The sequence below is a fragment of the Protopterus annectens genome, chromosome 11.part0, assembly GCF_019279795.1.
Source record: "Protopterus annectens isolate FY-2018-M chromosome 11.part0, PAN1.0, whole genome shotgun sequence".
Taxonomy (NCBI): domain Eukaryota; kingdom Metazoa; phylum Chordata; order Ceratodontiformes; family Protopteridae; genus Protopterus; species Protopterus annectens.
The window spans coordinates 409261078-409285930 of NC_056745.1; the positions used below are offsets into that span (position 1 = coordinate 409261078).

At 39.4% G+C, this 24853-nt stretch overlaps 1 protein-coding gene across 1 annotated transcript in view; it reads left to right on the plus strand.

Moving 5' to 3' along the window:
• The window catches only part of APAF1 (apoptotic peptidase activating factor 1), a 2040921-nt gene that overhangs the window by 629984 nt on the left and 1386084 nt on the right, over window positions 1–24853 (plus strand). The window contains exon 11 of the mRNA XM_044087206.1: window positions 17435–17619. Within this exon, the coding sequence (XP_043943141.1) occupies window positions 17435–17619 (185 nt within the window). The remainder of the gene's footprint in view (window positions 1–17434; window positions 17620–24853) is intronic.

Genomic DNA, 24853 nt, shown 5'->3' on the forward strand with positions numbered 1-24853 from the left:
GTTTGTGGTTTGATCTAGCCAGGGAGGAGCTGGCTCCCTCTTTCTGTCAGCGACAGCCTGTTGCCTCTCCACCCCAGGGAGTTCTCCCCCGGGAATGGCCAGATGTTTCTGATCCCACCCAAGAGACCCCTCCTCAGGAGCTCCATTGGAAACATACATGTAAAAGGAGGCACTTGCACTCCCCACCAGAGTCCCTCATCGTAGACACCGACTTAGAAGATGGGAAGAGTTCCTCTCAATCAGCCCAAAATTATGTCTCCTTTGGAGACATCGTGGACATCCTACTCTAGCGTGGGGGGTGGTCTGGCCAAAAAATCAACCTGGATGAGTCTGTGTTCCTGGAGGCGTTTGGCACAGGACCTTCTACCTCCTGAGTGTCCCCTCCCGCTGATCCACATTTGGGTTTAATTTCTTCTCTGGCATGGAAGGAACTCAACACAGTGGAACCTATACCCAAGCACCCTGATAAAATCCTAAGCGCACCTTCTGGCAAGCAGCATTGGTCTAAGGGATCCCTGGTTGATGCCATGGTGGTTGCGGTGGCCAGCAAGAGAGAGCTCGCTCAGGAAAGCTCTACGGTCCATCCAATGGACTGAGAGTCCTCACCATGGACCATTTCAGGAAGTGGCTTGCACTTCAGCCACGTTTGCCTTGAGTGCGCTGAGCTACATGGCACTTATTATCAGACTTCAGCGGGACCTCATCAAAGAGGTTGCTGTGTCTGCCCTAGAGTCCATGTCGGCAGAAGAGAAGGTGTTCTCCTCCCTTATGACCACCCTCATTTCCATTTCCAATACCTCTATGAGGCTCCTGTCACATGCTACCGAAGGTGCCTTTAGGGTGGCTGGCTCAGGTGTTGCCATGAGGCATCACACCTGACTTTGGCTTTGTGCATTCTTGGAGCCCTTCAGGGCATCTTTTACAAATGTCCCTTATGATGGTTCCACCCATTTTGGAAAGACAGTTTGAGACACTTTAGTCCAGAGTGAGAAAGATGGGAAGACCTTGTCTGCCATCGGGATCTGCTTCTCAACCCCACAACGATCTTTTTCCCGGAATCAGCGGGGGGGTGAAGAAGACGTTGTTCTGGAAGTCTCAGGGCTTCTCCCACAATGCTCAGGACGTGCCTTCCCCACAGGCAGAGGGAGATATGACAGATGCACTTGCAGCTGAGAGGGTCTGAGGAACCAGGGGTCTTGGGATTCCTTCCTGGACAGACCTGCGCAGCAGCCCTGAAGGGTTGCCTGAATGTTTGTCTCTGGACGCAGTTGGGGATGTCTCTCTCTGCACACAACAGCCTGAGAGTCTATCACAGACGATCGTTGGGTGTTTCAGATCATATCCAGAAGATACTCAATCCCCTTCCTTCAAGCTCCTGCCCAAACACCTCCTGGACATTCCACCCGCACAATGGGAGGAAGTAGCAGTGGAACTCTCCAAGCTGCTCGGAAAACGAGTCATCCAGCCCATCCTCCCAGACCAGACTGGATCAGGTACCTATTCCAGGTTCTTTTTAGTGCCGAAGAAGACAGGGGACTTAAGACTTATCCTCCTTTCAACCCTAAACCTGTCAGTTTTCAAGACAAAATTCCAGATGGTCACTCTCCAATCCATTCTGTCTTTTCTGCAGAGAAATGACTGGATGTGCTTAGTAGATCTCCAGGACATGTACTACCACATCAAAATGGACAGGTGCTCTCAGAGGTTCCTCCACTTCCGGCTGGGGGCCAGTCATTACCAGTTCAGAGCGCTACCCTGTGGTCTCACCACCGCACCCAGGTTGTTCACCAAAGTGATGGTGTGGTGGCAGCTCACCTGCAGGTGCAGGAGTTCCAGGTCTTCCCCTACCTAGACGATTGGCTCCTCTCTGCTCCCTCCAGGCATCACCTGTATCAAGTCAGGGATCTTCTTCTCCAGACTGCTCACCAGCTGGGCATAACCATAAATCTTTACAAGTCTGTTGGCTCCAGTTCAAGTTTTGGACTTCATTGGGGCTGATTTAAATACCATTCAGAGCAAGATTTTTTTCTAATTCAGGACAGACTTCAATCCCTCAGACATCATGTACTGTACATTATTCAGATCCAGTATCCCCCTACGGAGTCAGTTCTTTAGGCGTTGGGGTCCATGGCGGCCATGATCAGTCTGATCCCCATGGCTTGCCTGCGGTTCTCCAATGGAACCTAGCTGTCCAGTGGTCCTTGCTTGATCTGCCATTATCTCATCCAGTTCATTTGTTTCAGGCCTGCAGGGATTCACTTCTCTGGTGGCTTCAATCCCCAGATTTTCTTCTGGGTCACCCATTTATTCTTCCCACCCTGATGACCACAGTGACTACGGACAGCTCCCTGAAGCTAAAGTGCAGCTAGGTTTTTGCTCTGAACCCCCCCCCCCCCCCCGGGAGGAGACCCCCAAAGATGCTGTACTTCATGCTTAGCTCTCTGGTCTTTTGTATGCTTACCCTCCACTTCCTCTGATTCTGAAATTCATACAGAAAGCTCTACAGCTGGGGAGCTTAGTGATCCTCATTGCCCCCTTCTGGCCTTGCCAAGTTTGGGTTCCCTCTCTGTGGTGTCATGCAGTGTGTCCTCCCTGGACATTGGATCCGGTTCTGGATCTGATTTCACATCCCTCAGAGATCCCTCACCCAGATCTGGTCACTCTGAAGCTTACGGCATGGTTGCTCCAGTTCCAGTTATAGCTAGGATTCCCGGGCTGTCTTCTCTGGTTAAAAAGATTTTGGTAGAAGCTCACAAATATTCCACCAGGAAGGTTTATACCAGGAAGGTTTATTCCAGTAAGTGGAAATGTTTCTCACTATGGGAATCTCAACAAGGATTGGATCCCTTCACTGCCTCAGTCCCCACCGTTTTGGAGTTTCTGGCAGGTATTTTTCATCAGGAGGCCAGTTTTTCTACGGTAAAGGTACAGCTGGTGGCTATCTCCAGTTTTCATATAGGAGACAATTCGGCTCCCCTAGCTTCCTCCAAGCTTTGTAAAGCCTTTTGGAAAGGTGCCTTTTTACTTTGACCCCAGTCAAGAACCCTACTCCTCCTTGGGATCTTACTCTAGTTCTACAAGCCTTGGTTTCCTCTCCCTTTTAACCAGCAGCTTTGGTCGATTTATAATTTCTGTCCTGGAAGATGGCTTTTTCTGGTTGCTATTACCTCAGCTAAAACAGTGTTGAAGATTCAGGCCTTATCTGTCAAAACTCCCTTATATGTTGTTTCATAAAGACAGGGTTTCCTTATGGATGAACTCTTCCTTTCTTCTGAAAGTGGCTTCAGAATAACATTAACTAGGTCATCAATCTTCCTGTTTTCTTTTCGAACTTCCAGAATAAGGGTGAGTATAAATTGCATTTGCTTGATGTTTATAGGCAACTGTGTTTCTATTTGCACAGAACAAAGTCCTTTTGTAAGTCTGATCAGTTTTTGTTTCCTTTTCGAAGTCTTTCTTAGGGAAACATGTGTCCAAGGTAACTGATGCTCATTTGGGTCTCTCAGTGGCATAGCCCTGGCCTATAAAACCAAAGGATTATCTCTGCCAGTTCATGTCAAGACGCATTCTACCAGGACTGTGGCTACTTCAGTGGCCTTTTGGTCTAGAGTTTCTTGGATGACATTTGCTCTGCAGCTACTTGGGCATTGTCTCGCACGTTTATTTTGCATTATAAGTTGGATCTCCTGTCCAGAGGCAGGGGGATCCTTTGGCTCTGCCGTGCTCTGGGACATTCTTGCATGAGGACCTCCCAGGGTCTTTTGGTAGCTGGGTACTCTGTCTCACAGGTTAAAGATCAAATGAAAACAACTTCAGATAAAAAAATTATGTACTCATCATAACGTTCCATCTGAGTTGTTGCTTTTCATTTGTCTTCAACTGTCCCTTCCTCCTTTCCTCTGCCTTATGTCGGTTGCTGGAAAATGCGGCTGAGGCGGATCCGTATTCCCACAGGTTGAAGACAAATGAAAAGCAGCAACTCAGATGGTATGTTATGATGAGTACATAACTTTTTTTTTTTTTTTTAATGAAAGTTTTTATATTCACTGGTTCAAAGTAAAGTAAAACCTGCTTCATTTTAATAAAGTCCAATCCCCAATGGGAAAAGATGCACCTTTTCGATAGCCTTAAGTGAAGAACTTTTTTATGGAATGTTTTAAAAAGTTCTGCTGTTGTATGTGAAAACTTGTATATAAGCAGAAATAGCAGACAGAGGAACTTTGTCGATTTTAATTAAAATAAAACAAATGGCACATGCTTGCTGCTGTGTTAAGATGGACTCTGTCACGGAATGCTTGATTTTGTATTATAAACAGTTAATTCAGCTTAGTTTTTAGAGCAGTGATAGATATAGGTGTTAGATGGTTGGCAAAGCTACTGTGTTGCAGAAGTGGAATATGTTGAGGGAGAAGTAACCCAAGAGTCCGGTTACCATTATGTTCAGCACTGTTCCCCTAGAGATCCTAAAAATGTACAGAGACTCAGTGTTAATGAGGATACCAACAGCCCAGATGTAATACAAGGCATGCAGTAAAGTCTAATGGGCTTGTTTGATGTCTGCATCAGAAGGGTGGATATGGCTGTTGTTGAGGATGTTGAATACTTGAATGAAAAACAAATGATAGTGGAAATGGGCAGCAAATTGCTAAGATTCAGGAAGTACTGCAGGGGCAGTTAAAAGACTTGACTAAATCAAGTCGCTTCTTACTGGATTGCAAGATATCAGATTGTATGTTTTTTGAAGGGAGAGGAAAATAATTTATTACATGACATGAGCGTTAAAATGATGGAAGTTGGATATTTAGCAAAGAATACTTGCAGGGCTGACCTTTGGTTAACTGGTGCCGTAGGTAAAAGGGCTGCACAGTGCCCCACCACCACAATATGGTGCTCTCATCCTGGTCTATGTAAACCATCCAGATTACTTTTTTCTTCTTTTTTCCTCACAGTTTGTCTTCTGCTTCAGTTTTTCCTATATTCATATAACACATTTTTAAAGAAAACATTTCTTTACTATAAAAAAATACACAAATAAATATTGAAAAAGCATCCCTGCTACAGCGGCGTCCATGAAAGCAGGTCAATTTAGGGAAGCCAAAACTAGTAGTGCTTGAATTTCTGCCCATGAGAGAGACAGAGGAAGTACTGTGGACATTGTGGCAGCTAGACAAAATATCTGTTGCAGGCAGAACAGTGTTTGTTGAGCAGAACTATTCAGAGGTGATTTAAGTAATGGATAAAGGTTTGTTAATGAGTAAGGGTGCATAGTAGTGTAAGACTGGAAATGCAGAGTCTTAATGACTCTTACTACATATTAAGCAGGACTGGACATTAAAAAGAAAGAGAGATTTTGGTAATGTCTTAGTTGGAGTGAGCGTTTAGATGAACAAATTTCAAAACTGCTTACATTTTTGCTTCTGTTTTTTTCTGCTATCTTGTGGTAACAGTCTGTTTTTCCCCTCTGCCTACCCAGTTGGCCTGTTCTTTCCCTTGAGAGTTGAGACCAGCTTAAGTTCAGTTGAATGCCTTTATTGTATTTGTCATAATTTTTATTGCATATAATATAATATAATTTGTAAAATGAAAAGAGTGAAAAAAAGGTGTTTGTCTTGCTCCTGGCTTTTCACCCGACATCCCCTTACTTACATATACTGACCCTGTAGTTGGACAACAGAGAAGAAGAGCTCTTGCAACAATCTCAGACAAACAGCAGAACTGCTACAGCAATGTAAGTGTATGAATGCTTGACATAATGTAAAGAAAGATTTAAGAACTGCAGTAAACTGTCAGTTAACTGGCACCCATGGGGATTGGTAGATGCCGGATAAGTGTAATTTCTGGTTGCTTGAGAGTTACTATTAAAAATAGACCTGACAAATACTGTACCCTATACTATACCATACCACAAACTCTGTATTGATTTTATTTTAATATTGAAATACAGTAATTAAAAGCCTGGCTGGAATAATAATATTTTAAACTTATATTTCCACTAGAAAGTGTGGCAAGCAGAACGGTTTTCAGTGGCACACTGAGTGGATTAGAATTGAATGAACTGAATAGACAGAGTGAATGCATGTATGAAAGCAGAAGTGACTGTGTGCGAGAGATCAGAGAGATGTATGAAAGCTGAAGAGTGTTTGTGAGAGATCAGAAAGAGAGAAAGAGTGAGTGCATGCAAGAAAGCTGAAGAGAATGTGTGTGTGTGTGTGTGTGTGTGTGTGTGTGTGTGTGTGTGTGTGTGTGTGTGTGTGTGTCCGTGTTCAGAGGGAGAATGTGCAATCTGATGCAAACTGAGTGAGTACGGAGCGAGTGTTGACATTTTAGATATTTGACTTGTTTGGTTTGACTTGTTCTCAGGTTGGAGAGAGAGGGAATTTATTTGCATCTTCTTTTTTAAAACTCTAAAAAACGTGAAGAATGTTTCTGCGGGTGGAAAACAAAGTGCAACACATGAAAAACTGAATTGTTCATACTGTACTGTATTTCGATGATTTTTTTTTCTGGTTGCTTGAGTTCCGGTTAACTGAGAGTTTACTGTGTGTAGTCCCTGACAAAAAGATAACTTGATAAAGTGTAGGATGAGTATAAACCATTGAAGGGATTAGAATCAACCTCTACAGGGAGTTACATCATTCATTCTTGAAAATACTTTTTTTTCTGAAGTGGTATACCCTGCCTTGTGTACTCAGTGGCATACTACCAGTTTCAGTGTACAGTGGACCTTAGTAAGGGCATATCATTCTATTTTGTAAGTCACAGACCATTTCAACAGGCCTTATCTCCTTTGAAGCTAGCACTTCTCTGAGTTATACAAAATCTAACCAGGATCCCCCCATTAGAAGTGCACCCTAGGCAAGTGTGCTGTGAGAGAGGTAAGCAGGCATTGCCTCAGCATTCCTCTCTCATCGTTCAACAGCTCCACTGATGCCTGGGCTGCTAACCAAATCCAAGCCACCTAGGTCATAGTCTGGTTTTATACTTGCATGCTAATGAAGCTGGCAATTCTTTGTATTTACTATATGACTAGAAGGATGCAAAGCCCTTCTATATATTTTGGGCATTTCATTAGTACTAGAGGGTTTTGATATGTGTTGCCCAAGTAATTAAAAGCTTAAGAGGTATTTTACATTTAATTGAAGATTTAGTAGTGTGGGGTCAGATACAAGTAGAGCATGAGAAGAGACTACTACAGCTGCTCTGCTTAACAGACAAAGAGAGCATTGTTTTAAGTAAAATCAGAGTGACAAATCTGAAACACACCTATCATATTCACATGTCAGAAAGTCTGAAATTTGATTCAGAAAAATTCTAAGATGTACAAATGCCAAGACCAGAAGACTAGGCATTGTAGAGGTTTCTAGGAATGATGCAGTGTCATATAATGTGTATCTAACACATGTAAGATAATAATGCTCAAAGAATGTTGTTAGAGCAAGATTTTGCCTGTAACTGGAACTTTGAACAAGATAACTGCTTTGAAATGTTTACAAAACTAGACACTGATGCTCCATTTTTAAAATGCTTGTAATCATCATTAACTCCCTTTTCCTATTTTACTGCATGGGGTCGGAGTGTTGCGTCAACTGTCACCATCTCTCTCAGTTTAATACCACGCTTCTGCCTTCTTTGACAGTCATGCCTGGCTGTCATAGGTCTTCTGTCATGCAGTTCATCCATCTCTTTACCTGAATGTCCTCATTTTCTCTTGCCTTCTTCGTGTCTCCTCCAAAATCTTTTTCACCATATTGTCTTCTGATTTCCTGCACATGTGCCCAAACCACTGTAATCAGTTTGTTTTGGCATTCTCTGTAGTTGGAGTGACTGTGGTTTCTGCTGTTACATCATCATTTCTTTCTGTCCCACAATGTGCATCCTACCACCAGTCTCATGCACTTCATCTCCATCAGCACCAACTTCCTGAACTGCTCTGTCTTCACCTCTGAGTTTCTGTACCATACAAAAGTACTGGACACATCACTGTTTTCACTGTACTTTTCAGCTTCTTTTGCATTCTTCTGTCATGCACTACATATGATACTCTATGCCATCTAGCTGCAGCCCCTCTGATTCTTGCTTTAATCTCCTCATTCAAACTTTCTCCAGCTCTCCAAAATACTCAAAGCTGTTTAACCTGTTCCACTGTTTTTCCCTTCTATCTCATTTTACAACTTCTTCTGATTCCTTCCTTTGCCGTCATAATATCTGCTTTGTGTACTCAGTTTCATCCATGTGTATTCAGTTTTGCTTTCCAGTCTCCATCTAGCAGTCAGGAACTTATTCTTTGTATTTTTAAAATATAGCCAATCAATCAATTTGTGCTATACTGACTAGGTCCAAAAAAGACCAAAATATGCATGGCTACAGCTAGTGGGGTTCATCTTTATTGGCCTGAATTTTCAGATGCACGCCTACAGCTAGTGGGGTTCAGCTTTATTTTTCTCAATGTGCATATAAAGACTTAAAAAATTATTGGCATTGAGAAGCCATGTAGGTGAAACACTGGGGTGTACTCAAGGGGACACTTGCATGTATCCCATGGGACTCCACTACAGGAGGTTTAAGGTTTTACACATTGAAGACTGTAGCTTGGCTTGGTCTTTCTTGCAGATTTACTGAATTTTCAGCTTCTAATGATTTTGCCATTTGCTGCCATGACAACTGTCTCATTTGTAGCTAGTTTCAGCCAAGTGCTTTCAGTTTTGCATTCATTTCCCTGTCATTTGATGAAGTTCTTGTTCAGAGTCTGCTTGTAATGCCACATTCTCTGCATGCAGCAGCTTTTGTTGATGTCTCTCCTTCAGTTTGTTTACTAAAATAGCCTAAAAGCAGTATGAACAGCTCTGGTATTAGAGCTAAACCCATATGCACCCACCACTACAACCAGGAAGCTCCTCTTTGAGTTTGAATACTGTTTGCACTTATGTCACTGAATCCTTGTACATAGTATGCACTAATCCTACCAGTGTATTAGGGACTTCAAACCATCTCAGGACTGCCCAATTCAACTTCTGACGACCTTTTCATATACTTTCTCCAGGTATAAAAATGACTAGCCGTACTCTTTCCTCATCTCTGGCATCTTCTCCACTATCTGCCTCACTGCAAGCATCAGGTTGCTTATGTTGCATCCTTATTTGAATCTGAACTGCCCATCTCCCATCTTACTTTCTACTTCTCTGTGCATTTATTAATCACCCTTGCCAGCACTTTCTTGCAGTATGACAGGAGTTTGACATCGCTGTACTTCCCACAGTTTACATCAAATTTTACATCAAATTTTGAGTTTACATCAAATTTGGAAAACTCAGTAGTAAATAAAAGGAAGACCTATTCTGTTAACCACCATAAAAAACTTCTCCAAAGCCAACTTCATGCTACTCAAGTCAGAAGTGACAAACTTCATGACACCCATGCAGACGGGAACTGAAAGTTCAACTGCTGAATCCTACACTAAGGCACTGTACGAGCACATCCACTCATGCATGAATCGTGCCATCCCAACTAGAACCAAAATGCTCTCATCCAAAAAAAGGAAGCCAGTCTGGTGGTCCCCTGCCATAAACAAACTTTACAACAAAAGGAAGAAACTTTTGCAGAAAAGAGGAAAATCCCAGGATGCAAAAAACTCCCTTACTAGCCTCAGTAAGAAACTGAGATGCCTCATAAAATCCTGCAAAGCTAGTTATGAAAATAAAATTGCCAAAGATTCCAAAGACAACCACAAAGCATTCTATAACTATGTCAAGAATCTAAACGGCAATGCTCACATCTGCTCTGAGCTACAACAGAATGGCATTAAATATACTGATCCGAAGGATATTGCCAATATCCTGGCAGATCGATTCAGTGCCAACTTCACCCCCCTCTCACCCCCTAAATGGCCCATCTCAATACCGGAAGATTGCCAAATTCCAGTAGTAACGGCCACACAGGTACAAAACGCACTCTCTAAAGCCAAGAATACAGCATCCATGGGACCAGATGACATCCCGGGCTGTGTACTACATGAACTACAATATGAACTGGCACCTCACCTAAGTGTCATGTTTAATCATAGCCTCACCTCAGGTTTCGTGCCCACTGAGTGGCGCAGAGCTACAGTTATCCCAATCCACAAGGGGGGATCCACCTTGGATCCCGGAAACTACTGTCCCATCAGTCTGACAAGCCTTATCTGCAAGGCCATGGAGCGTATTATCATGAAACTTAGAAACAAACAAAGCATTGGCAACCTTCAAACACTGGACCCCACCCAGTTTGGGTTTGTGAAGGGCTGATCTTGTCTCTTGAACCTGATTGACTTCTTTGAATCAGTCTCCAGAGCCATGGACAAGGGTAAGGTGGTCCACACAGCCTATCTAGACCTTGCCAAGGCCTTTGACACCATCCCCCACTCTGGAATCATAGATAAACTTACTAAGTTGGGCATTAATCCCTATGTCACCCAATGGGTTGCTAAATGGCTTACTGATAGAACCCACACTGTAAAAGTAGCTGACTCCAAATCCAGCTCCAGACAAGTGACAAGTGGAGTACCTCAGTCCTGGGGCCGCTCTTGTTTGGCATCTACTTCTCTGAAGTACAGGTCAACACTAAGGGACTCTGGCTAACAAAGTTTGCAGATGACTGCAAACTGGGAGCCATTATTGAATCCCCAAATTATGTGGATACTCTACAAAAGGGCCTTACAGAAACAGATGCTTGGTGCCAGAGCCATGGGCTCAAGCTCAATGCCAAGAAATGTATCGTTATCCCCTTTGGGAAAAAACATGTATCCATGAATTACCATATAGGTGGCAGTACACTAAACACAGAAAGTGTGATAAGAGACTTAGGGACACAGGTGGACAGTGGTCTCACCTTCGATAACCACATCGCCACAACAGTCAGGAAATCCTTCTATGTGGCACACCTCATCACTTTCATCCAGAAAAAAGGAGGTCATTGTCCCACTGTACTCATCCCTCATTAGACCCATTATAGAATACAACGCCCCATTTGGTATGTACCTCTCAAGACATCTGCAACAACTGGAAAGGCCTCAGAAATACCTCACTAAAAGAATCACAGGCCTAAAGCAGATGCCCTACGCTGACTGCCTTAAAAAACTCCAGCTATACTCTTTCGCATATCGTCTACTCAGAGGCGATCTCTGCTTAACATATAAGGCCATGTCAAACCCAGAGCTGTTGGACATGCTACACTTAAAGAAATCCCAATCCCTCAGGGCTACACGCTCCAGGGATCTAAACCTTGTCATCACAATAAACAAAACATGCTGGAGGGATAGGTTCCTGACCCAGAGACTCCCCAGACTCTGGAATAGATTGCCCATACATGTCAAGCAGAGTGCCTCTTTGGACCTCTTCAAGAGGAACCTTGAAGATTGGATGGGAGAAAGGAAATTCACCCCAGGGATCACGTCAGTCGCCCTGCTAGACAGGGGTCCAGGAAAGTAAATAATGTGGGAAGAAATAGCCAGGGAATTGTTATGGCTAGGCTTGTATAGGCCCTAGGGCTGATAGCCTGGTACCAACCTATGAACCTAGTGGCCACTAGATTGGAAAAAATCATTCTATATTACAGTACCAAAAAGTGTTCAAATGACTGAACACTTGTGCATGTTTCATGTGCTAGCAAGGTGTAATACCTGAGATCCTGCAAGCTAGACTCCTGCAGTATATGGACTTAGAAGACTTATCAGATGTACAAGCTTGTTTTAGAAGGGGCAGAGGCACCAGAGGTCAAATTGCCCATATTTACAGATAATTGAGAAAGCAAGGAAGTTCAAAAGACTGTTTACTTCTACTTAAGTGACTACTCTAAAGCCTTTGACTATGTGACCTTAACAAATGTTCCCAAATACGTATATAAATGGGGATACCTGGTCAACTTACTTGCTTGATGAGGAATCTGTATGCAAAACAAGAAACAACAGTTGGAACAAAGTATGGGATAAGTGACTGGTTTAAGATTGGGAAAAGGAGTAAGACACAACTGCATATGGTCACATTAATCCAACTCATTTTATATGCTGAATATGTCATTGAAATGCTGGGTTAGAGGAATTAGATGCTGGAATGAAAACTGATGGGAGAAATGTTAACAACCCTATATATATATATATATATATATATATATATATATATATATATATATGTACAGATAATACTACTATCATGGCTGAAAGTGAGGAAGAGTTGTTAAAGCCTTTTGAAGAAGGTAAAAATAGAAGGTGCAAGCCTCTTTTTTTTTTTGCCCAGCTTCAAAATAAAAACATCTAATATACCACTGTTAATTCTTTGCAAATAGATGGGGAAAAAAAAGAGGCAATGACAAATTTTCTTTTCCTAGGCTCAAAAATATCTGCACTTGGATATTTTTTTCCATGAAATTAAAACACTTTTTGGAAGGAAAGCTATTACAAATCTGGACAGGATTTTTAAAAGTAAAGACATCACATTGTCAGCAAAGGTCCATATAGTCATCTATGATTTTTCCAGTAGTAACATACGGTTGTGTGAGTTGGATTGTAAGTAAGGTTGTGTACTGGAAAATTAATGCTTTGAACTATGGGAGTGGCGAAAATGCTTGAGAATTACATGGACTGCGAGAAGATCGAACCAGTCAGTGCTTAAGAATATAATTCCAGAGTATTCACTGGAAGGCCTAATAATAACACTAAACTCATACTTTGACCACATGATAACAAAAATTACTGAAATCATTACACTATGCATTACCTTTGAGATAATTAGGAAAATGGCCCGTTTTTATCAAACAAAAACGGTTTATTAATATCTAAAACACAATAAATTACATAACATATAACATTTTGCAAAAAAATATTGAAATAATGAACATGAATTTGCAAGAACTTAAAGTAGTAGTTCCTCACAGGCCAAGTATGCTAACATCCTTGAAGCAATGATGAATCAGATTCAGCTAATCTAAAAAAAAAAATCAACTTGAACACCTGAATGATATTTTGAATAAAAATCAAGATAGTATTGTAGCTGTTCACATTACTCAGTGTCATAATGGAATTGCTAAGAGTTGTAAGTGTAGGTTTTGGATAGACTGCATGAGTCTGTAAGATTGATCAGGGAATAAAATTAACATATAACATTTTGCAAAAATATTTTGAAATAATGAACATGAATTTGCAAGAACTTAAAGTAGTAGTTCCTCACAGGCCAAGTATGCACTTTTTTGTGTACATGTTTTATGAAAAACAATTGTTTTGGTTTTTAATGTAAAATAGAGTTAGTGGCTATGCATAAGATTCTCCCCCAGAAAGGCTATATGATGAGGTTCTGCCTGGGAAATCCTATCCAGTAAATAAAAAAGTACAAATTTACTTCCATACTTTTTGTATTGTATTTTTAGTGTTCAGACCACTGAGTAGTGACCTTTTGTAAGACATATGTATGTATGTGTGAAGGGTGACTGTTACTGAATGTACAACTTTCTGATAGGATGTTTCTAACTATATATGCCCTTCTATTCACATGTTGCAGTATTCATAACAGTGGAAGGGGGGGTGCTGCCTGCAGTGCTGACATCTGGCCAATATACCAAAGTCTTGCTTCAGGAGGGTACATGTGACGTCCTGCGCTAGGGCCATAAACCGATGTAGGGTATAAAAGTGACGTCTGCATGTACCCTCTTCAGAATTTCTCTGCTGCAGTGAACGTTGGACTCCAGTTTGCAGTTTGGAAAGCAGATCGCTAATTCAGACGACTGCTACAAATGACCGCTACAGATATGTACCCTATGGGGTTTTCATTGTTTCCTTTTGGTTTTTTGCTAAGACGTACATGCCCACTAGAAAGAGGAAGTGTGCTTGTGGGAGACGGACTCCTCACAAGGACTTGCATGATATGTGCGTATTAGACGAGTTCCACAACCATATGTCCTGCCCTATTTGCAAATCATTTGTCCTAAAAACCCTTTGCAGCTGTTTGGCTGTGCTTAAACTTTATTTAGAAAATCAGAAACATGACTAGGATTTTCTTGTACATGTTTGGCTAATGCACTATCTTGATTGACTTTTTTGATGCTATATAAATGGTCGTATATTCTATCTCTCAATCTACATGTTGTTTTGCTTCGGACATCTCCGTTGCTTATTTTAAAGCTGTCTCGCTATGTTAAACCCATTTAACATAGCGAAACAGTAAAAAGCAAAGGAGATCTTGCTTTCTCCGTTGCTTTTGGCCACAGCTCTGATGTACTGTGTGGGCATGCGCAGTACATCAGAACTGCCGCGGATACCAGACAGCTGCGGAAGGGCAGCAAAGAGGCATTATACAATGCCATTATTTAAGAAAAGTAATTGTTTCTTTTCTTAAATAATGTCATAATATAATAACTCACTTCTGGTGGTAATGGGATTTACCCACGGTTGTCTTTGTTTGGTCCCTGGGCCGCCTCGGGACCAAACCACACCAACCGTGGGTAAATCCCGCATTACCCACACCCAGGCGTGGGTTATTGCTATAATCCTAGAAGCCACCACCTGGGCCTCAGTGCACACCTTCACCAAACATTACAAACTGGGTTTAGCTTCCAAGGCTAGAGCTGGGTTCGCTAGGTCTGTTCTTAGAGCTGGGTTTACCAGGTTTGTTCTTCAGGGTCTCATTGACCATGAACCCCAATCCTCCTCCCAGGTTCATACCTAAAAGCTTTGGCACTCTCCCTACTGTTATGAATACTGCAACATGTGAATAGAAGGACATAGAATAGTTGTGTAAGCACTAGATGTCCTTGTCTTCCATGTTGCAGTGTTCATTCCCTCCCTATCCTGCCCCCTCTGGCTCCCCAGCTTATTATACCTTACTGGCCTGTGGGCATATTTTCATCCTATCATCTTTCCTTTTAGCCTCCCCACTGATCACAGCCTAATAAGTACCCTTATTCTAGTCTACATGTGAATCTGTAGGGTCTAAGACCTTGGACCCTCATTAAACCTCCAGGGCACTAGTGTATGCGGCAGTCCATTCTGAAGAAGGTACATGTAGATGTCACTTTTATAACCTACGTCGGTTTATGGCCCTAGCACAGGACGTCACACTTACCTGAAGCAAGACTTTGGCATACTGACCGGATGTTGGCACTGCAGACAGCAACCTTCCTACTGTTATGAATACTGCAACATGTAAGAGAAGGGCATCTAAGGTTATGGTAAGTTCTTACACAACTATTCTCTTTCTGGGTCACTTACCTTTTTGGAGGTGTATGTCAGGATGAAGAGCAAACGTTTGTCAGTGCTAAATGTGGACTGGCATTGGTGAATGGCTTATGACAAAGTAATAAGTGTAGAGAGAGAAAAATAGGGTGAGAAAAACAAAAAAATTGTGGAGTAGAGCTTATGAACTGTGCACAAATTCCTTAAGAAGGCAACAGTGTTGTGTAAAGTATTACAGAAAACAATCATCTGTCCAGTGATGAGCAGGGGAAGTATAAACAAAATTCATACAACTCTCAAGCTGGACAAACTTGTTGCCAGATCAGAATACATTTTTACAGCATGACTTGTTTGGTGTATGCATCATAATTATGTCACTGCTAATGCATTGTCTTTTTTTCCTCATTTTCTTCTATCGCATTGTTATGCTTTGTTGTATTTGCAAACACTTGTATATTTGCTATTCTACCCTTGACCATAATGAATTGTACTAAAATTCTATTCTATTCCAATAAGAAGTGACATTGGCATGCTACTGATAGCATTCAACACTCAGCTTTATTTGCAAGTATTTAAATATTATTTTTTTAGGAGACAATTAATATTGTACCACAAAATGTATCCCATGTATTGTCAGTATTTAATGAACTTGCATGTCCTGTGTTGTGAAATCCAGTCGCTCCACAAAAGCCCCAAAGTACTTTAGTTTGAATTTAGAACAGTCCGTTTTAGGTTTATTGCACCTAAAAGTATTGTATATGCTCTACACGTTACTTGTAATTTATGAATTTGTATGATTTTCTTACAGTTGAGTACAAAAAAAGGTTTCCACATATGTAAGTTGGCTATTGGAACAAAAACAGTACACACAAACATTACCAAGAAGGACAGAGTATGAATTTTGTGGTAATGCTTATATTATATAATGTCGTATAATTTCCATAGCCAATGTTGCAGTTGTGAAATTAGAGAACTCTAGCAGGACCTCATCTTGTATCGGCACATTTGTTGTATAATTCAAAATCCATTCATTTGAAAATGGAGTCCCTAACCAAATTACTGGAAAGTGTGGAAAAAGTCTGCTTTGTCAAATCAAATAAGCAGCAGCCGTTTCATCTCAAATCACTCCTCCCCCTTGGATATCATAGTTTCTGATTTTTTTTTTTTTTTTTTCAAAACTTAGACAGGAATGCATTCCTTACTTGAGTAATGGGGGGATGGGGGCTTTGCCTCACACAGAATAGAGTTGGCTGATCTTTTGGATATGATCAGGATGGGCCCACTTGATGGGAACTGTTAATGCCATTCTTGAAAAGGAGCTGGAATGGCAAATCTGCCTTAATGCATACAGCCCACCTAAACGCAATTCTCCTTATTCAGTTACATGTGTTCATAAGCTTAGGAAACTGGAAAACAAAGCAAATTATTTCATTAATGTTTTTGACATGACATATTTGCTCCTTTCTTAATTTTCTTGGGCATTCTTTATGCCTATATTTTTGATGGCTTCTGCTTTTTTTTGTTCTGCTGCAACATATATGGATCTACTTCAGTAGACCGAAAGTTCACTTACCCGACTTTCAGATAGCCAAGACAAAAAGTCCGACAACAGCAAAACACCGGCATCTCGGAACACTGACTTCCCACTCCAGGTTAAGTAACGCTTGGCCATCCTGAAAAAAATAGTTAAAGTGAAGGAAAGTAAACCCACCCATATGGGGGGCTGTGCCCCCAACTATATATGTCAACTCTGAGATCGCACTACTGCGGGGGTAAGGGGCAAAGTTCATCAGGTTGGCCAAATGGTTACTTACCTGGAGTGGGAAGTCAGTGTTCTGGTATGTCAGTCTTCTGGGGTTGTCGGCCTTTTTGTCTCAGCTATCTGAAAGTCAGGAAAGTGAACGTTCGGTCTACTGAAGCAGACCCACATATACATATGCAGTCATTTGCATTTTTTCCACACATTTTACTGATTGTTTTTGGTCTTTTTCTGAACGCACTATCTGTTACGGTACATTTCATAAGGTTTGTAATTACTTTTGGCCTGTTAAGTGATAATGTCTTCACTGAATTGTTATTTCACCAATTTGTAAAAAGAAGCCATATTGTTCTGATTGATAATGTTACATTTTCTTAGTGGAAGACATAGTGAACAGCCTTTTTTTCATGTCTGACAGAGCAGGCATTGAATTTCTACATTGTGGTATTAGAGGTTCTATTTTAACTTGTTCTTCTTTATAGGACAAATTTGTTCGTAACAACTTCCAGGAATTTTTGTGTTTGAATGGACACCTGCTGGCCCAGAAGCCATTGCCTGATATCTTTCAGCTAGGCCTTTGTCAGCCAAACTCATCTGAAGTGTATCGCCAAGCCAAACTGCAGGCTGAAAAGGCAGTAGAGAAAAGAGCATTTTATGTTGATTGGATGTAAGTAGCTTCACCTAAAATCATTAAACAATATTTTTTAAATGCTTTTATTAATTATCACTTAAAACATAGGCAAAAATACATTAACAGAAAAGAAAACATGATCATATTATTTTCTTTTCATTTACATACATTATACATTGCATATCTTTTCTTTCTTTGTAATTATCATCTGTCCAACATTGCATAAATTGCTGCTGAATTCAGTCCAACATTACATAAATTGCTGAATTTCTGTCTTCCCTTAAATCTCATTCCTCCTCCTCCAGAACATTATTTTGCATATATTGTTCCCATAATTTCCATTTATTTATATGCAATTCGTTCCTTTTCTTTTCTAGAGATCAGGCCTTTTATCTCTCTTACAATATTTATTACTTCATATACAACTGGTTTAGACTTTGATTTCCATTTTCTAGTTCCTTATTTAGCAGCCGACAGAATTAAACTTAATAAACCTTACCATGTCTAGGCAGTTCATATCCTGTTTCCCAGCTCAAAAAAAATCATGTCCTTAGTTACAGCCATTTGCTCATCTAATATTTTTGACAGCCAAATCACTACACTCCCAAAACACATTCCCAGTTTCTTCTTTCTTCTCCATCACAGCTTCAACATTTGCTATCTGCCTGAGGAAAAATTCTTTGAAGTCTACTTGAGGTATAAAAATACCAATGCAAACACTTCTAAGTAAAGATCCTAAACCTCTGGACTTTGTTTTATGCTTGGGAGCCATACATATGTCCTCCCCTTGTTCTCTTGTTAATTGCAGTAACAATCTCTCTTCCCAATGTTTTCTAACCTTATCTGATTGATTCTTATAGATACCTAGCAATATTTTATATGTTGTACTAATTGTCTATTTTAAACAGCAGTATCGGTCTTAGATTTGTCTAAAACCCCCACCAGGCAGGTCTTTCAGCTACGAGTCCCCTATCCCTTTCTCTTTGCCTGTACACTTTCAATCCCTGGTAGGGAAGGCAGTCTCTAGCCTGCAGTCCAAATGTCTTCTTGGCTTTATTCTACTCTTTTTCTCTCTCTAAATTCCAGCCCCCTCTTGCCTATTGTCTGTACACCTACTTGCAGTCATCTTTATTAGTAAAATCTCTTTTCATCATTCCCATGTTGTCTAAGTTCTCAGGATGCTTTTTGAATTTTTTATGAATATAATATTCTATATAGTTGTTGTTATTCTCCTTCAGGATCTGTATCTAAAATCTCACATAATCATCCCTTTCAGCTTTTTAGTGATAACCTTCTGCTTGTGTATTTATGTGAGCCTTAACTGTGCAGCTCTAAAGTATTCCTTCAAACTGGTAATCCTGAACTACTTGTTCTATTGGAAGGATCAACTTATTCAACTTAACCCTTGCCCTGTTCCCCTCTCAGATAAATTCCTTCAACTCTTTATTAATTATTGTCTGCAACTACCCCTCTGGTTGATAAAATATGCCTGACCTATGTATAAAATTAAAGGGACTAGGAACTTTTTTACTGCCTTGTACCTTACTATCTATGTCCATAAACAGGAGCTTACAGTTTCTCAATTTTTGTGTTTTCTTCTGTTTTGTGCTTCCCACATATCCTTAGCTGCCATAACAGAAGCCTGTTTAATCCATACTCCTAAATACTTCATCTTATTGTGTTCCCATAAATATAGGTATTGCTGAGCCAATCGGTGTGTGGGCACATAATTTACAGCTGTAGCTTTTATTTTATCTTATTAATTTTATATCCCAAGAGTTCAAACTGCCTCAAAATTTTCCACAACACTGAGATGTCCTTTTCTGGATTTATTAGGTACAAAATAATATCATCTGCCAAGAAAGCCAACTTTTCTTGATTACCATACCAATTATATCCTTGTAGTTCTAAGTCCATTTTTGTCAATGGCTCTAAATATAAAGCAAATAAGAAAGGGGAAAGAGGACACTTATGCTTGGTTCCTGTGTTCAAACACAGCTTATCTGAGAGGAACCTTCCACTTTAATTCTTGCCTCCAATCCTTCATGTATCCTTTTAATTAACCTTATTATTTCATCAGGAAATGCAAATGCTTCCATTGACCTACTCATACAATCCCAGATTACTCTGTCAAATGCTTTCTCTGCCTCAAGACCCACCGACATCAGAGGTATTTTCTAACAGTCTGCTTCCCTCTGGATCAACATTGTTCTATTAATGTTGTCAAATGTTTGCTTCCCCTCTACAAAATCATGCTGATCCATATCTATCAATTTTTGACAACACCTTTGCCATTCTTTTAGCTAGTATAGACATAAACAGTTTATAATTGTGGTTTAAAATTGAAATGGGTCTATATGAAGCTAGGTCTGAAGATTCTTTGCCATCATTAGGTAACATAGCCACTCCAACTTTCTTCTAAGATTTTGGTGCTTCCCCTCCTTTAAAAACATGTTAAACAAAAACTTCCAGAGCTTTATCACTTTCTTCCCTCCTAATTTCCAGACTTCCACAGGCATGCCATCTGTTTCTGAAGACTTTACAGAAGATTAATTTATACATCACTGTTTTTCTCTTATCTCCTATTTTAACCATTAGTTGTTGAGCCTTGTCTACTTCTAACCCTGGTGTAATTAAGTCTTCTATAAATATTTCCATTTGTACTCTTTCTTGATTTACACATTTCTCTTCTTCATACACATTTTAATAAAATTTTCAAAATACCTTTAAACCATGTACAGGATCCCTAGTTATTTGTCTTTTTGCAGGCTCACTAAGTTTGGCAATGGCCCTTTCTTCTTTCTGTTGCCTAAGTCATTGTGCTAAAAGTTTTTCTGCTCTGGAGTTATTATCAAAACATAGTTGCTTAACAACAATCTTTCTAAATTTGTGCATATTATCCAGATACTCACTTATTTTCTCTTTAGCACTGTGCATATCCACTTCTTGTTCTATGAGATTCCCCTTATTCTGCAATACTTTAACTTTTGCCAGCCCCTGTATAATTCCTATTACTACTTGCGCATATTTTTCTTTTTTATTTCTACTCTGTTTTTAAGCTCCATTTTTATTTTATCCCACTCACTGACTAGCTATAACTTCTGAAGATATTTTTATCTTCCCTAATAACTCAGGAATTATTTCCAGTACTCATTCCTTACATTTCTGTATTTTTAGTAGGTGGGAAAGCACCAGCGACTCATTTTTACTTCATTACCTTGCACTTTTATCTTGTTTTTAATTGTTGTATGATCTGATGTAATTATTGGATGTGTGTCAAAGCTTTCAGTTCTAGCCCAGTTATTGTACCTTGGGGATGAATATGCAAACTTTCTGAGTTCCTACTACTACTGAATTCACATCTTCCATGCCAAATATTTTTATAAATGTCTTTGGAAATCTGCCCTTATTTGTTATATTTTCCTTTCCAAGTCCTGCTGATATATCCTCACTATTGCAAATAAAGTAGCAGCCCCACCTGCAAGTAATATTCCCTGCTGAAGGCCGATCATTTCTTCCCAAAATTTCTTAAGCTCCATATGAATTTTTGCTGGTATATAAATGCACACCAGTATAAACTTCCTCCCTTGTCAGTAGCTCCTTACTACTAGAAAACTACGATTATTATATTTCTCCCTCTTCTATTATTATTGGGAGTCTGTCTAGCAATTAGTGTAAGTCTCCCCTTTTATTTTGTCCCTTTTATTCTGCTGAATATCTATCCTGAAATCCTTTTTTTGTCAGTCACATGTTCATTTCTTTTCAAATATGTCTCCTGCAACATTGCTATTTGCACTCATAACGTAATTCAATACTCTCCTTTTTTTTATACCTGTAAGGCCATTTATGTTCCAGGTTGTTATGGATAGAATAACCGTCATGATAAAAAATTATTATTCCCACCTGTTATGTATAACAGTTTTTTTAATGTGTAATTCCAGCTTTTGTGTTAAACTATTGTTTGCCAGGCTGATATTTTGTACAGTTTTAATCTCAGCTCCATTTTAATCTGTGTCACATTTTTCAAGACTTTTTGTTTTAATGAAAACCGTCAAATAAAAAACTAAATAGGGGATGGGCCATTTTGAAAATGAATTAACTTTGAAGAAACACACAAAACACTGTATATCTTCAGAAAATTAAGTTTAATCATCTGGATAGGAGCAACTTCCACAAATCGACAGCTGCACCCACAAATAGCCTATATTCCCTGTGCACTGATGGCTATTTGTTTCTAATCTCTGTCAGATGGGATAAACAACTTGTATTCTTTCAGAAAACATTAACTTTTAGTCATAAGATAAAGTGGACTGGCTATCTTTAAATAAAACTAACTTGTACTCTCTTCTATTAAGTATATTACAGTATTAAGGCTGCCAGGAAGGGTACTAGCTCTTATTCCTTTCCCATAATTTAAAACTTTATTTTTCACTGAACAGTTTCCTATTGTACCTTTAAATTTTCCATTTTCTTTAGCAATGAATGCTCAGAACTCTCACGATTAATTGTTTGTACCTGCAAGACAGCTGGTTTGCATTAGGGTTGCCACCTTTTCAAATAGCCAAAGTGGGCATTTTTGGTACAAACATCAGATTTTACAGGCCAACACATACCAACGGTCAGTACAAAGTTTAGAACTTAACTTTTTTGCCTAAATAAAAGCTTATTATTGTAGCATTTAGTTGATTATTCTGTTTCTTATAACATTTAGGCATTTTAGATACAGAATAACTGTTTTATGCAACTATTACATAAAATATAGGAAATAATTGTGTCAAAAAATCTCAGGACATTTGCCATTTTTTAAATTTTTGTCAGGACACAACTGCCCAAAGAGGGACTATCCCTCGCAAAGTGGGACAGGTGGTAACCCTAGTTTGCATGGAATAGTACTCAGCAATGAATCTTTGTCTGTTTCATTCAGAACAGAATGTGCAGCTGTCTTTAGCTGCAGACTTATTGACTCCCACTAAACATTTGCTGATGGAGAAAAAGCAAGCCAATGTCTTTACAGATGTAAGAAACTTTTTTATGGTTTTCGTTGTCTTAACTTTAAAGTCTACTTGCTTATAAACAACACTTGTTTATAACTTACACCTATGGCATTAGTCATATTTACTCTTGCAAAAATAAAATAAAATAACTTAATTTTACATATAATAAATCCACTTTTATACCCACCCCAGCAGCCCATGATCTCAGCATATTAACTTTATTAACTTGCTTTTGTCCAGCCTTTTTTCTGTTTTTGTACTGTAATATCTATATTTCTTACAACTAAAAAAGTACGTATTTATTTTAATATTCTTAACACAAACAGACACTAAAAAAACTCCCCCACATTTAAAATACACCTGACTGCTCACTACAGAAAACTGCTTTGTCTATTACATGCAGTTTATATAGTGAAATCTATTGTGAAATGTTTTATACAAATACTAATAAAAATTGTTTTACTTAGTTACTTTTTCCTCTTTTAGTGTCCTTCTAAACATTAATGATATAATGGGGGGTATATGCTTTACAGTTCCCCCACAAGTTTAACAAAGTCAACAAAAGCCCAGTTTTTTCACCTACCTTTTCTTGCAAAGCCATAATTCACAAATATGATTGATGCATTATAGTTTCCCATTTATTCACTAATTTCAGTGTTGCTGGTGGTCTTCCTGTTCTTTTCTATCTCCCAATGCCAGACTGTGATTCATGTTCAAGGTACTGCTGAGTTTTCTAGTTAACTCTTGTGCTTTTTTCTGTTTCTCAAGCATTTTCCTTTGGAACTTTGGAAAAGATTTCACTGGCATAGTCTCTCAACGAACTTTGCTGTCAGAAGAATGAGAAACAGAGTCCCTTTCTGCTTGCTGGCTCACATTTTGTTGGCTAAACTTTTTTTTTCTACCTTTGCCTGGTTTGTATCAAAAAATGTCCTTGATCCTTCAGGAAAAAACTACTCTGAAGACAGCTGGATACATCAGCTTGAATATCATGTCTCTCTCTCGACATTCCTTAATTACTGGGATAAATAGTCATTTTTCACAAAAACTCTGCTGTCTCCAATTTTTAATATATTTCCCTTCTGCCACAGTTTTGTCAGGATCAACTCTTTCTGTTGGTAGGAGTGCATCTTTTCTATTATTAGACTTTGCTGCTTTCACATGGCCAAGTTTGGATCTTGCACACATTGTGCCCTTTCAGTTAACAAATCTTGTTGTGGAACACCCATACATTTGCTTATTTGTGCTTTTATAAAATTAATATGGTCTGTACCTTCTAGTTTCCCCTGGTACAGCAGAAAGTCAGGTTTTCTCTGCATACTCTATTCTAATTCTACTCTTTTTTTGTAACGGCTCTATTTGAGAAGCCTCACAGTTAGCCAACTTTTTCTTCATTTCAACCTCTGATTTTTGCAGCTTTATCAGTTCTTCTGAACAGTTTCTTCCATTTTCAAGCCTTTTATAATTTGAGGTAAAATATTTCTTCAGTGTTTCATTTATTTGTCACTTCTGAGTGCATTTGATTTTGTTTTATTTGTAAATTACCGGAAGCCATCTCTTGAACCAAAGCTGATGCTTGAAGTGCTTTTTGCTGAACAGCTGCAGAATCCGTCCTAGGCAGTATATTCTCTATTCATTTTTTGGTTAATTTTCTTTCAGGTTCTCTAAATTTCTTCTTTGCCTGCATCCAGGCAATGTACTTACTAGCCAATAACAGAATTTTACCCAGTTTTAGTGACACTCCTTTTTCTCAGTTTGCTTTCATACTGTGAGAGCTTAAGTTGATCAATGCACAGCCATCTTGGAAGTTCAATCTTTAAACTTTATTAATCATAAAAATGTACTTTGTCCTTTGAAGAATTTAGTTTTGTAGAGTAAAAATATTGTAAAACTAGTACAACATTAAATTATTAGAAATTGATTTGAGCAGTCTAGATCAGGGGCACTGGTGGCTGGTGACTTCAAATCAAAGGGGAGCTGCAGGAGACAGTTGAATGGGTGAGGCCAATGGTAAGGGATGTCACCAATGAGAAAGGGAGCTAGGCTCAAAACCACAAAAACTGGGACTTTAATTAAATACGCTGCCCTGGGTGCCAAACCGTCATTATGAGAGTCCAATCAAGACAAAGTGAAGTGTAGAAGAAAAAATATTTCAGTGCATTGGCTACATGACAGCTTACTTAATATCCAGATGGAAACAAAAAGGTTGTGAGGCATGAAAAAATAAATTACTTTTTAAATACATCACTGGAATGCCAGTCAGAATCAAGTATAAGAAA